Source organism: Perognathus longimembris, chromosome 3 (genome assembly GCF_023159225.1).
Source record: "Perognathus longimembris pacificus isolate PPM17 chromosome 3, ASM2315922v1, whole genome shotgun sequence".
In the NCBI taxonomy this organism is placed as follows: Eukaryota; Metazoa; Chordata; class Mammalia; order Rodentia; family Heteromyidae; genus Perognathus; species Perognathus longimembris.
The window spans coordinates 60,105,222-60,120,312 of record NC_063163.1 but is presented as its reverse complement, the minus strand read 5'-3'; the positions used below and the strand labels follow the sequence as shown (position 1 = coordinate 60,120,312).

Here is a 15,091-nt window from a genome sequence, read left to right as displayed (position 1 = left end):
GCAAGTTATGTGTGTAATGGAAATGTAAGAGTGTAAGAGAAACAAGGACCTATCTCTGATAGTCTGTTATACTATACTATACAGATCTATCTATTATACTATACAAATCTTGCCCAAATACTATATTTTAAAATCAGGTCTCTGAAATGAACAATGCACTGGTATTTGTTCTCCTTCAAAGTAACTGGCAGCTGGACAGTAATGGCTCATGTCTATAGTCCTAGTTACTCACAAGGCTGAGATCTGAGGATCGCAGCTAAAAGTCAACCCAGGCAGACTCATCTCCAAGATGCTTATCTTCAATTGACCACCAAAAAATCCAAAAATTAAGGTGTGACTCAGTGGTAGAGCACCAGCCTTGAGTAGAAAAGCAAAGTGAGAGCACAAAGCCCTGAGTTTAAGTCCTAATACCAGCACACACTAATTATGTGTGTAGTTTAGAAAGGATGAGAAGGGCTGGGGATATGGCCTAGTGGCAAGAGTACTTGCCTTGTATACATGAAGTCCTGGGTTCAATTCCCCAACACCACATATATAGAAAATGGCCAGAAGTGGTGCTGTGGCTCAAATGGCAGAGTGTTAGCCTTGAGCAAAAGGAAGCCAGGGATAGTGCTCAGGCCCTGAGTTCAAGGCCTAGGACTAAAAAAAAAAAAAACCAAAAAAAAACAAAAATTTAAGATAGAAAGGATGAGAAGTGAATGAAAAATATTCAGGGAGATATGAAAGTTTAAAGGGACAAAAAGGGGAACTAGCCAGTCAGTGTAACTGATCCCCTCTGGGATCCCCGGCTGAGAAGATAGAGTACTTGAAGTTTATAAAATACTGAAACATATACATACGAAGACAGGAACTTTTAAAAATAAGGATTAGAAAGATTTCTTTCAGAAAGACTTTGAAAGTTCTACACATGGAAGTAAAATTTATAAATCTGAAGTTACTCATTCGTTACTAAGCAAATCAGAGTATGTTTAAAAATGGAAGCAAGATTTCTTTCTTTTTTTTTTCTTTTTTTTTTGGCCAGTCCTGGGCTTGGACTCAGGGCCTGAGCACTGTCCCTGGCTTCTTTTTTGCTCAAGGCTAGCACTCTGCCACTTGAGCCACAGCACCACTTCTGGACATTTTCTATATATGTGGTGCTGGGGAATCGAACCCAGGGCTTCATATATATGAGGCAAGCACTCTTGCCACTAGGCCATATCCCCAGCCCAAGATTTCTTTCTTGTTTTGTTTTAAATACAAGAGTGAAGTGCTCAAGAGAAGCCCTGACTTTTGAGATTTCTTTCTCTTATTGTGTGTGTGTGCGCGCGCGCATGCGCACATATGTGCTGGTACTAGAGCTTGAATTCAGGGCCTCATGCTCTCACTGGGCTTTTCCACCCAATGCTAGCCCTCTAACACTGGACTCACTGGATTTTTGCTGATTCACTAGAAATAAGAATCTGTTGGATTTGTCTGTCCAGGCTGACTTTGAATTGTGATCCTCAGATCTCAGGCTTATGAGTAGTTAGGATTCCAAGAATGAGCTACTAATACTCAGCATCCAGATTTCACTCTTATATGTCATCAACAGGAAGCTGAACTGAGAGGCCTCACCCAGGAAAGGTTTATTTCTCTCCCATGCCACTATATCATGGAGAAATGCACTAGTCACATTAACTATATTTTTCTTATTTTCTATATCCTTGGTACTGGTGCATTTAGGGCCATGATCCAGTAGAAATCACCCCTCCATGAGCTAAAATAAAGTGACCACGCTGTAAGTATGACTGAGATGTGCATGTATATGCGTATGTATATGTGTGTATATAGATATTTAGCTATATCTATAACTATAGATATACAGATAGATACGCATATATACACATGCATATATACATAAACATGCACAGAAGTAAATATAAATATCCACATGTAAATACATATATACATATATCATATAGACACATACATGTACATATATACAAACCAAATCCAGGAGTATCTTCATCAGACTCTCACATCCCAAGCTTGTATTTACTTGCCCTAAAAAGATCCAGGGAACCAGGGAGCCAGCCAACATGGGAGCACCTCCCCTCGCCCTCCCAATCTGCTGCAATTACTCAAACTGGCTAATTCTAAACTTGTTCAGAGTGCCTACCCTGAACTCTGACCCTTCATTTCTTCAAGAATCTCAATAAAGGCTGTGTGGCCCACACTCTTCCCTGTCTTATTTCTGACTCCTGTTAAAAGAAGCTTTCCTACCTGATATACCTAGCCTCCTGTTTCTAATTGTAGAAAAATCTTAAAATCTACTCTTTTGGCCAGTCCAGGTAGGAAAGTCTGTGAGACTCTTATTTTCAATAAACTATCAAAAAGCTGGATGTGGAGCTGTGGCTCAAGGGGTAAAACACTAGCCTGAGCAAAATAAAACAAAGCTCAGGGAAGCATCCAGCCTTGGGACTTGAACTCAGGGCCTGAGTGTTTTCCTTAAGCTTTTCTTGCTCAAGAGTAGGACTCTACCACTTGAACCACAGCTCTACTTCTGGCTTTTTAGTAGTTTATTGGAGATAAGAGTCTCACAGACTTTCCTACCCAGGCTGGCTTCAAACCAAGATCCTCAGATCTCAGCCTCCTGAATAACTAGGATTACAGGTGTGAGCCACCAGGGCCTGGCTTTGCTTCATCTTTCAAATCTATTTTTAGTCAACAAAAGGAGAGGAAAAGATTGAAATTTGTGTTCCACAGCTTTAACTTCATCCAGCTGAAATGTCAGCAGAGAGAAGAAAAAAAGGCTTACACAACCAGGAACTTAACCCAACACTAGTTATGAGTGTAATTATAATCACTAACACTTGTGTAAACCCTCCTTTTTAGAAAACCCTTTCCAAGATTTTAGACCATTCTTGACAAAGAAAGGAAAAAGTAAAGTATGTGGTATTGGGAGAAGAAATGATAGTTAATAATAGCAGGCTAGTTATAAAAGTTTATTTATAAATGTGATACCTGGAACTTTTACTACAGCTACATCCTTGATAGAAATCTAGGAGTAGCCTCCTCTGGGCCTCTATATTCTTATAAGACCCCAAAAAGTGAGGCCAGGGGGGTGGGGACCTCATTTATATTCTGGAATCTATGCTGCTCTGAAATTGTACTGCTAAAAATTGTTGAAGAAAAATGGAGAGAAAAGGAAGCAGGAACTTGGCATTTGTTCTCTGACCAAAATGTCTTGGCAAAAGCCTTATTGTCAAGGCAATGGGACTGGTCCTCTACAACTCTCCCTACTCTCCCTACTATATTATGTGTACTTGAGATGACTATGGCCGTCATTTTGGCTGAGCCCTGATTTGTTCTCCACCAGAAAAAATACTTATAAATCCTCTCATCTGATTTCATGATTAGTAAACTATTTTTTCCCTTACTGTACAATACTATACTTTAGCTTTGTCTTCACCTCTTGCCTTTTATCAGAGCCATTCTTGAAATATATTTTGTGGTTTTGCTGGATAGTGATGTAATGTTTTTAATGAGAATTTAATTAAATGACATCTATATAAGAAATATCATCAACTAGACAGGTGTTGGTGGCTCCTGCCTGTAGTTCTGGCTACTCAGAAGGCTAAGGTCTAAAGATTATGGTTGAAAGCCAGCCTGAAGAGGAAATTTCTTGTCTCCAATTAACCAGCAAAAAACTTCAAGTGGAGATGTAGCTCAAGTTGTCCTCCATCTTTGAGGAGGAAAAAAACCCCAAAAAACAAGTAAGGGACAGTGTTCAGACCCTGAGTTCAAGCCCTAGTACACACACACACACACACACACACACACACACACACACACACACACACACCATCAACATAAACCTTTGGAGTATTTAGAAAGAAGTCTCTTGGAAATGAGGCATACTTTTCTTACAAATCATGGCTTTTTTCCCACAAGTATTTTCAAAGAAGTTTTTGCATGCAACATTTTATGGCTTTTATCCAGTTGCTCACAAGAGTCTGTTGTGGTGACTGTATACTCAGACCTCATTTGTCAGATCCTACATTATGTTGGTACCTGGATCCAGCTTTTAAAAATGCAAATAATGGAAGTCTGGAAGCACAACCTCAACAGCTGCTTTGAGCCAGGGCATCCTGAAGCCACAAGATTGTCTCTTGTCTGAGATTCAGGATGTTATTTCCATCTCTTAAGTATTTAATAAGCACTGTCATTAAAGTAGATTTTACATCTCGTGCAGTTCAAGATCAGTCTACAAGTGATTCAGTGTTTCATCTTTGTCTTCTTTACCCTGTAGAAATAATCTTAAACTTTGGAGACAGGAGACAAAAGCCTTTCTTTCTCAGCTCAGTCCCCATGCAAAGATCTGATCAAGATTTGCAAAAGGATTGGTTATCCTAGGCAGGTTCAGTTAAAAGCCAGCTGCTCTGAAGCAGTGGGCAGGTGAAGTCTTCTCACCTTTCTCCTTGCTCTTTTTTAAGCTTTTGTGTGCTAATGATGGGTTTCTGTTAGGAAGAGCTCAACTCCCTTGCTGGTTAGGAAGATGAGAAACAAAGGTTTGGATGTGATCATATGTCTCACTGTGCACTTGGGTTGCATTTCTTTCACTGGGACCTTTCTAGAGGCTTGTATGGCTTGACCCCTGTTGACCTCTATTCTGGCCCCACTCCCACTCATCAGCTCACCTTTCAACCCTGAGTCCACCTCCCGGCAGCTGGCTTCCCTTGTACCTGAAATGTCCTTTACTCTGTCACTGTTCCCACCCCACCCCCAGTATCCTTCTGTCCTATTCTCAGTGTTGCTTTCTCATAATGTTCTTAGGAGAACATCTTAGTTTACACAAATGATGGACAACAATGTCAGAAGTCTGCTTTAGGCAACCAACCTAAGTTTGGGGGCTTGGCCTTCTTCCCCAAAAACGTTCACTTGAAAGCTTGAATCTTTGACTAAAATAAAGATGGCAAAAAATGTCAGGAAAGGTGCTTTCCTGGTAGGAGTGGCAGAATCAAACAGTGTTGGGATTAAGTAAAGTAGGAATATTTTTTTTTCTTTTGTGCCAGTACTGAGACTTGGGCTTAGGGCCCCATGCTCTCATTTGGCTTTTTTGCTTAACACTGGCATTCTACCACTTGAATCACATTTCCACTTCTAGCTTTTTGGTGGTTAATTGGAGATTTAAAAAAATGGCACAGATTTTTTGCCTGGGATAGCTTCAATCACAATTCTCAGATCTCAACCTCCTGAGTAGCCAGCTAGCACTGTAAGTGTGACCCACATGCCTGGGTTTAGAAGATTATTTTGTAAGAAACCTGTATTAGAGATAAGATGGGTGATTGAATTTGGCTTTTCTGCTCTTAAATTGTCAGCAAGCTATGGCTATGAATGTTTGCATCCACTGATGTTTTCCTGAGAAAAGCTGATAGGACAGTTTTAAATGTGGAACTGTATATATAGGTGCTTGTTTCTAAAACAGTTCCCTGGGAATTTTCCCACTGAGCTATGCACGAAGCAATGATGGTGGCTTGTTTGGAGGATATTGTAGTTTCAGAGGCTCTTGAAGAGTCCCAGAATCTAAAGTTGGTTTGGTAGTTTGTCTCCAAGGGGAATAAATTATTTCCAGATGCCATTAGTTTTGATTAGGGAAGTAGATACTATTTCCTGCACTGAGAAATGAAAATGTACTGGTTGAGTTTATCCCACCAAAAAGATGAGCTGAAATATCAGATTTATCCTATTTTTACCAAAACTTGAGAGCTCAGATTACTTGAAGTATAAACATCTCATTGAACGACAGTAGCGTTAACTCAGGGCATTTTAGAAATGAATGCAATGTGAAACTCTGGATATGATGGTGGGAAAACTGTCCTTCAGGTTTCCCTGTTGCATTTTCTGCCAGATTTTCAACATTCTGCTCAATAGTCTTCAGTATCCTTCCCTGTGGAGCTGCTGTCTCCATAAATCAGCTCTCAGCCTCCAGGTAATCAAAGAGCTTTCCCTTTGTGAAGGGCCCCAGCTTCGTGAGTTGTGTGAATTTTGTACTCCACACAGACTCCCTCTGGAACTCCTTCCAGGATCCCATGGTTGCTTCTGCTACCACAGTGACACTGAAAAACTGTAATACCAGGGCCAGGTCCTTTGTCTCTGGTTTCAAAGAATGGGTCCAGTGACAAAGAGGGAGAAGTAAAAGTGGCAAAGATTTTATTGAAGGAAGCAGAGCTCCCACTAGATAGGAAGGGTCCCAAGAGAGGGCACCACCTGAGGTACATTGTACAGGGGTTAATAATTTCTCTCCCTCTCTCTAGGAGAGAGTTATGTGACTCTCAAGATATTGGACAGCATGTGGGCCATAACAGCCCCCAGACCCAATCAGAGGCTACACAAAGCCTGCACGAGCTCTCCACATGTCATTTAGCCCCTCTGACTGGATGCCCATACTGGTATACTTTACTTGGGTCCATTGTTATGTGTAAGTCTTCTAGGGGCCATGATGTTCAGGGGCCCCTCATACATGATTGCCCAAGATTATGGCGATGAGATGTATAGAAGTCTACCATACACACAGACCATGGTGAAGAATGCACAACCTCTTTGGGAGCAGGGGAGTCCTTTTCCCTGATTACCTAGCCATGCTTTTTTTAATCTGCTTTCAACATTTTTTCCCTCTTTTCTTCAATTGAAGAGATGGGCTTTCTTCCTATTCCCTACATTCTTATGTTTTATTCCACCTCCTCTTTTTCCTCACATGTAATGTTCTTCAACCAGAGATGATTTTGCCTCCTTTCGTCTCAGCCTCCCAAGGGCTGAGGTTACAGCCATGTACTACCACACCCAGTATGACTGTACTAACCAAGAGAGTACTATAGGCATCTACTAGGTAGAGGGCAGGAATGCTACCAGACATTCACGGGGCATGATCCACCACACATGTCAATAAAATTTGGCAAACAGGCACAAAGAGACCAGAGCCACATATGTTCTTTCATATGTGGCCTGAGTGTAAGTATAATTGCTGGAGGTTGGGACCAGAGGAAGGGGAGATGATAGAGGTTGGATTTGATTGGTGAATGCTGTTTCCATGTATTGGGGAGTTGCCTTGGATTTCATTAGTGTGTACAGTTCATAAAGATACACACCAGAAATAAACTAATGTAAAATATTAGAGAGAAAAGAAAGAAAAGAATTGGTAAGATCTAGGGACAGGTCTGGTCCTTTTCTCTGCCCTGGAAAGAATAAAAAGTCAGGAAAATATTTGAGGTAAACAGAGTAAGTTTATTTGAAGGTGAAAGAAGAGCCATGAACGTAATTAGGAAGAATTAGCAGACTCCTCTCGTGAGGAGGGGACCATCCTGTCACCCCATGAGGGAAAGTCTGAGACTTCTTTGTTCTGCTAGATATTTGGTCCTTAGTCCCCTCCCTCTTGGGGGATGTATCTTTGGTTTGATTTGTTAAGCAGTGGTCACATACTGCCAAAGACTTTTCTGATTGGATGTAAGCTCTTGTGTGGCTGGACCCCTCCCATCCTGGGCAAAAATGAGAGGGCTTTTGCATCTGGTTAAAGCATATGTGCCAGGACTTGGAACCTGCTGACCCAGGAATAAGACAGGCGATTTATTGTCCTTTCTTTGTTTCCAACCATGTCAGCCTTTGTCCCAGTTGCCTTTCTATCCTTTACTGCCTAACTAGGGCCAAATACCTGTTTCTCGGAATTGTCTGGCAACATGTCAATAGTGCTAAGAGTAAGGAAACTTTGAACAAAGAAAATATCCCTTAATCACTCAGTATGAGAGATTAGATCCCCAAAGGTTCCTACTACCCCTGAATTGTTCACTCTATATTTCTTTATATGGTATGAATTTCTGTCAGGTGAATCTCTTAACTTTCTGCCCACCTCAGTTCTGTCCTAGAAATACTCTTCATATCAGATATGAGCTTTCCTCTCTTTTTTCTTCCCTTTTCACCTCCCCTTCCTTCCACTTTTCCTTCCCTTTCCTGTCCTATAGAATCTCACCACATTTTGTGCCCATGGACTTTAGTTATCTTCCCAAGCCAGGTGCCAGTGGCTCATAATTGTAATTCAGTCTACTTAGGGGCCTCTCGATCTGAGGATCATGATTTAAAGTTAGTACAAGCAGAAAAGTCCATGAGATTTTCATCTCCAATTGAGCACCAAAAAAAGTTGGAAGTGGAGCTGTGGCTCAAGTGGTAGAGCACTATCTTTGAGCAAAAAGTTTAGGAACAGTGTCCAGGCTCCAAATTCAAGCCCCAGAACTGGCACACACATGTGTGTGCACACACACACACACACGCACCCCAAACATAATCTTCCTACCTCATCCTCCTGAATATAGGAGTACAGGCTGGCACTGTAATACCCAGGTGGCTAGTGGTTTTTCAAATGAGCACCTCTTAGTCTACTGATTTTTTCCCCCTTAAGGTTGTCTCCTTTTCATTCCTTGGGGTCCATTTTTCTAATTCAGTTAATGAAAACAAACTTTTGCTGGCAGCCTGACAATTTCTTATCAAGCTCTGCGAGCTTACAACATTCATTTCCGTATTTGAAATAGGCAGATCAATGCCAAATGGCAAAGTAGAATAACTATGATTAACAGCAATTAGTTGCATATAGAATATCCTTCGTAAAATTTTTTAAACAGCTCTTGCTGGATTGTTTGCCTCCCACCAATTATTAGACTCTAGAAATTCATGTAGCTACAAATCAGAACGGGAGTTATATTCTTCCCACCAAATAGAGTTCAATCATTATAAATTGATTTTGTATTAATACAGTTTTCTTTTACTGATGTACAATTCCAACTGAGAAAAAAAAGATAAATAGTAAATGTAAACTTGGAAATATCCCCATGCTCGCTCTAAATCAATATGTTCTTATTCCAGTTCTGTTGATTTATTGTTGTTGGGGGAGGGGCATTTTATTTGTCAGTACTGGGGCTTGAATCCAGGGCCTGGGCATTCTCCCTTAGCTCTTTTGCTGAAATCTGGTGCTCTACCACTTGAGCCATAGCTCCACTGTGGCTTTTTGGTGGTTAATTGGAGATTTGGTGGTTAATTTGGAGTCTCACAGATTTTCCTTCCTGGTCTGGCTGTGAACCGTAATCCTCAGATCTCAGCGTCCTGATTAGCTAAATCTCTCCTGTCATTCTATTCTTATTTTTAATTTTTTTTCTTTAAATTAATTTATTTTTTAAATTTTCTTTAAGCAGTTGCACAAAGGAGTTACCATTTAACAAAGCCATTATGAATATAATGCATCTTTATCAGTGCCACCCTTTCCTGTCCTATTCTCCTATTCCCCCCACCCCTTCCTTCACGCTTCTTTTTTTTTTTTTCAGGTTTATTTTTTATTTTATTTTTTATTTTTTTACAGTTTCATATGTTAGGCCATGGGTACATTTCTTTTGTTGTTGTTGTTGTTAAATTTTTATTGTCAAACTGAGGTACAGAGAGGTTACACTTTCATATGTTAGGCATTGGATACATTTCTTGTACTGTTTGTTACCTCCTCCTTAACCCCCCTCCCCCTCCCCCTTTCCCTTCCCCCCCATGAGTTGTTCAGTACATTAAAGATTTTAATCTTTTATATAAAAATGTAAATTTCAATGCATATCAGATGTTTGATTGGAAATCTGATTTTGTATGTATTATGCCAAGTCGAGAAACGACCACCAAGAAGGCCACCAAGACTCAGACGTTCTGAAATGCAAAGGCAAGGCAAGGCTTTATTCAAGCAAGCTGCAACTCAGGCCTCGTCCTACCCACCGACACAGCGGAGGTTAGGAGGAAGCCCTGAGCTGCGATTGCACAGGGCTTATAAAGGCAAAAAACAAAGTTATAGCCATCAGGTGTTCAAGCAAGACAAAAAACAAAGTTACAGCCATTTGGTGTTCAAGCAAGACAAAAAACAAAGTTATAGCAATCAGGTATTCAAGCAAGCAAGATTAAGACACGGTACAAATCTGATTGGCTCAGGGCTCAAGGCACAGGGCTCGAGGCATTCTGGGGGCAGTTAGAGTTAAGCATTCCCAGCGGTTAGAGTTCTTGACCGGTTGGGCCCTAATAAGCTTGTCCTGGGTTTGCTCACAGGGCCTGCTTATCTCAGGTTCACGTGGTAAAGTGGGGTTCACATGGTAAAGTGGGGCCTGACTTCAAAGTCTGGCTCTTCAGTATGTGTGCTTCAGAGAAAAACAAGATGAAAAACTAAGAGAGTTACTGAGAGAAAGGGTTTTTGTAATCACAGGATATTCAGTTTTTGTTTTTGTTTTTTGCCAGTCCTGGGGCTTGAACTGCCAACTTGAGTCACAGCGCCCCTTCTGGCTTTTTCTATATATGTGGTGCTGAGAAATCGAACCTAGGGCTTCGTGTATATGAGGCTAGCACTCTTGCCAATAGGCCATACTCACAGCCTGAATATTCAGTTTAAAATGCCTTAAACATTTGATGTTCCTACAGTTTCCATGTTCTGCATAAAATAGGTTGCCATCACTTAGAAGTTAATGATAATTTCTTCATTTTTTCAGATACTCCATTGGCCAGTGGTCATGCCACAGACTACTTATTTGTTGGAAATATTGTTTATACGGTAGGTATATCTTTTTATCAAAGGCTTCCCAAATGACACACACGTGGGTTATACCTATCTAATCCCTTATGTAAGGTTTACTTTGTTAAAATTCTTAATGGTAAATCTGCTGTTGTTGTTTTGTACTGGTCCTGGGGCTTGAAACTTGAACTAAGCACCCTTGCACTGTCCCAGAGCTTCCCAGTTTTAGGCTGGCATTCTATCACCAAAGCCTCACCTCCACATCTGGCTTTTGGGTGGATAATTGGAAATAAGAGTCTTGCAGGCTTCCCTGTACCAACTGGCTTCAAGCCACAATCCTCATATCTCTACCTCCTGAGTAACTAAGATTATAGGTATGAGCCACCAGTGCTCAGCTATGATAAATATTGTTATTCTATAGATTTCTTAACTTCAGAATGGTTAAGAAATGCTTACATCATTGTTTAGCAAAGATTTAGAGTCAGAATTCCTGGCCGGGGAATGAATGGATTTCCCTTCTTCAAATAACTGTTTTTTGTTTTGTTTTGTTTTGTTTTTTTGGCCAGTCCTGGGCCTTGGACTCAGGGCCCGAGCACCGTCCCTGGCTTCTTTTTGCTCAAGGCTAGCAGTCTACCATCTGAGCCACAGCGCCCCTTCTGGCCGTTTTCCATATATGTGGTGCTGGGGAATCGAACCGAGAACTTCATGTGTAGGAGGCAAGCACTCTTGCCACTAGGCCATATTCCCAGCCCAAATAACTGTTTTTAATCACCCATAAAAGCAAAGCACAATCAGGAAGGGGATTTTGTCCCTAGATATCTAAGGAAAGGCAAAATTGATGTTTGTAGAAAGACACTCACTATAGTAAGAGCATTTCATTAAATAAACCTGCCTGTTTGTTCCTTACAAACAATCCTTGGAGGTCTGTCACCAGTGGCTCAAGTCTGTAATCCTAGCTATTGAGGAGGCTGAGTTCTGAGGGTAGTTCTTGAGACTCTTATCCGCAGTTAATCACTAAAAAGAGGTGTGGCTCAAGTGGCAGAGCACTTGACTTGAGCCAAATAAACCTAAGAGATAGCACTTAGGTCCTGAGTTCAAGCCTCAGAGCCAGCACAAATAAAAACAATCCTTGAAGAGTTAGCTAGCAAAATGGCATTTTGAAAGCATTAGCAGCCTTGGAATTAGCTCTGGAAAAACTGGTACTTGTCATGGAAAGATATTTTTTAAGCACTCTTCTTTCCTTTCACAGTATGTTGTGGTCACAGTTTGTCTGAAAGCTGGATTGGAGACGACAGCTTGGACGAAAGTGAGTTATTTTTCTTTCCAAGACAGGTAGTTATATGCTATAATTTCCTATTAAGAAAATAGCAAAAATGTCTTGCTATCTTATTTAAAAATTTGCATGTAAAAGTTTTGGTTCAGATTACAGGTCAGGATACAGTAAAGACACTAGCACATCCATGTTCACTGCTACACTATTCACACTAGCCACATTATGGAAACAGCCCTACATAGATGAGTGGTTCAAAAAAATGAGGTACTTATACACAATGGAGCTTAGGTCATCCATTAGAAAAAAATAATACTATGTCATTTACAGGGAAATGTCTGGATTTAGAACAAATCATGTTAAGTGAGATAAGCCAGCTCAGAGAGACATAAATGGCTCATGTTTTCTCTCATATGTAGAAGCTATATCTAAAATACAACTAGACATGGTAACTTATGTGTATGAATTTACATACAAACAGACTAAAGGAGGATACCTTAGGGGAGGAACCCAAAGGTGTAACTCCTCTGAACATCTAAAATATAATTTATCAAAATAAATTCCAGGAAATGGAAACTTGGCAGTGGCAGGGTGGTGTTGTTGTTATTACTTCAGTTATTTTTTGTTTTGGTTCTTTTTTGTTGTTATTGTCTTTTTAAGTGACCAAAAGGGGGCACAGGAATGGAGGTAGGAAAGGTAAACAAGTGCAGTCATGATATTGAATATATACTATGTAAAAAATGAACTACGCTGCTTATAGACAGGGACAAAAGGAGAAAACTGGGGGAAAGTGAAGGAAAGGGTAACATTGTCCAAGAAAAATTGTATTCATTACCTGACTGATGGAATTATAACCCTTCTGTACAACATAAAAAATTATGATTCAGTCTTTTTTCTTCTTCTTTTTGTGCTGATACTGAGGTTTGGACTGGGGTGCTTCCACTTAGTTTTTTCCACTCTACTGGCTACAAAACTCCACTTCTGGATTTTTGTTGGTTCATTGGAAATGAGAATCTCATGGACTTTCCTGCTCATCTGACTTCAAGCTGCCATCCTCTGATCTCAGCCTCCCAAGTAGCTAGGGTTATAAGTGTGAGAAATTGGTGCCTAGCTTTGCTCAGTCTTTATCGGGAAAAGTCTGCAATCCAGTTGTTTCTGATGCTTTATTTGCCTGGCACCTAAGAAATCTCAAAGCTATCAGTAATCCCTTTGCTTCGAATGAATACAGTCTTGTCTTTGAAGGATACACAAACATAGAAGTAGAGAGGACAACATATGTGTTTTTCCATATATTTTCATTGCCAAGTAATAATCACTAATAATACTGTCATGTTATCTCACATACTCTTCTGTGCGTGTGTGTGTGTGTGTGTGTGTATGTGTGTATAATAGTCCTGGGGCTGGAACTCAGGACCTTGGTGGGTGTTTTTTGTGTTCAAGGCTAGTACTCTAAAACTACATCTCCACTACTTCTGGCTTTTTGATAGTTTATTGGAAATAACACTCTCACAGAGTTCTCTGCTCACATTAGCTTCAAACCTCCATCCTCAGATCTCAGCCTCCTGAATAACTAGGATTATAGATGTAAGCCACCAGCATCCAGCTGTGTATGTATTTTTTTTACTAGCATGAGGTATTTTAACGCATGTAGTTTTGTAACTTTTTCATAAAATTCTATCAGAACATTTCTGATTCCTTCAAATATTTTTCTACAAAGGCGTTGTTCATGATTAAACAATAGTAGGTTTTATTGCTATCCCAATTTGTTTATGTGCTCCCTGTTTTTGACAGTTTGGTGATTTAGATTTGAGGACTACTGGTTATTTTTGTTTTGTTTTTTTCTTCTGAGGTATCATGGCTTGAATACTATTTAAAGGGACTTAGCTAACACTTTGCTAAGCAGAGGGCCTGAAGACAGAAAGTCACTATGTTGTCAAGGAATCTGTTAAGAGACAATGGCAGATTTTGCAGGTGACTTACCTGGAGTGTTGGAAGAGGAGTTGTAGTGAGTTGTGGACAGATTTTGTTTTTTAAAAAGAAATGTACTTAAGATGGGATGGGTGCCAGTAGCTCATGCCTATAATCCTAGCTACTTAGGATGCTGAGATATAAGGATCATAGTTCAAAGCTAGCCTAGACAGGAGAGTGTGTTAGACTTTAATCTCCAGCTAAGCACCAAACAAACAAACAAAAACCTGAAAGTAGAATTGTGGCTCTAGTGGTAGACCGCTACTTTTGAGCAAAAATGCTCAGGGACAGCACCCAGGCCCTGAGTTCAAGCCCCAAGACCAGCACAAGGAAACACACACACACACACACACAAAAGGGGGGAGCTGGGAATATGGCCTAGTGGTAGAAGCCTTGAGTTCAATTCCTCAGCACCACATATATAGAAAAAGCCAGAAGTGCTAGTGGTAGAGTGCTAGCCTTGAGCAAAAGGAAGCCAGGGACAGTGCTCAGGCCCTGAGTTCAAGCTCCAGGACTGGAAAAAAAAAAAGCAAAAACTTACTAAGAGGTTGGGTTGTTGGAAATAGAAAACAAGGGAGAAGTCAAGGATTATTTTAACAGAAAGGGGGTTGAAGATGTGTCTTGAGCACCTGCCTGGCCTGCAAAAGGCCTGGTTTCAAATTCCATCATCTCAAAAAAGAAAACTAAGAGCACAAAAGAGAAAAAAATAAAAACCCCATAGATACCTAAAGGGGGGGGCATTAAAATGTAATATGCAAGTTGATCTCATGGATGTAGAACAGAGTTTAGTGGTTACCAGAGCCTAGGAAGTATAGGAAGAAGAAGAGGATGGCTGATTATATAGGGTACAGTTAGGTGGGAGAAATAAATTTTAATGTTCTTTAGGGCATAAAGGATGTATGATTAATAATAATTAAAAGTATATTTCAAAACAACTACAAGACAGGACCTCAAGTGTTCCCAACACAAAATATCACATGCTTATGATGATGGATATACTAATTACCCTAATCTGATCATGTAATGTACTGGTTTATCACACTGTACTTCATAACTATGCCAATGAAAATTGAAAGTGACATAAGCAAAATATATGTAAAGTTTTAAAAGATGTATGTTCATTTTAGATGTGTGTGTATGTGTGTGTGTGTGTGTGTGTGTGTATGTGTGTGTATTGCTGGCCCTGGGGCTTGAACTCAGGTCCTGGGTTCTATCCCTAAGAGTTTATGCTCAGGGCTAGTATCTACCACTTGGGCCCAAGCTCCATTTCTAGCTTTTTGGAGGTTAATTAGAGATAAGGAGCCTCATAGGCTAACTTTCCC

At 40.3% G+C, this 15,091-nt stretch overlaps 1 protein-coding gene across 1 annotated transcript in view; it reads left to right on the top strand.

The window, feature by feature from the left end:
- Atp8a2 (ATPase phospholipid transporting 8A2) overlaps nt 1-15,091 on the top strand; it is a 412,827-nt gene that overhangs the window by 302,917 nt on the left and 94,819 nt on the right. The window contains exons 30-31 of the mRNA XM_048341628.1: nt 10,509-10,570; nt 11,781-11,837. Coding sequence (XP_048197585.1) covers nt 10,509-10,570; nt 11,781-11,837 — 119 coding nt within the window. The remainder of the gene's footprint in view (nt 1-10,508; nt 10,571-11,780; nt 11,838-15,091) is intronic.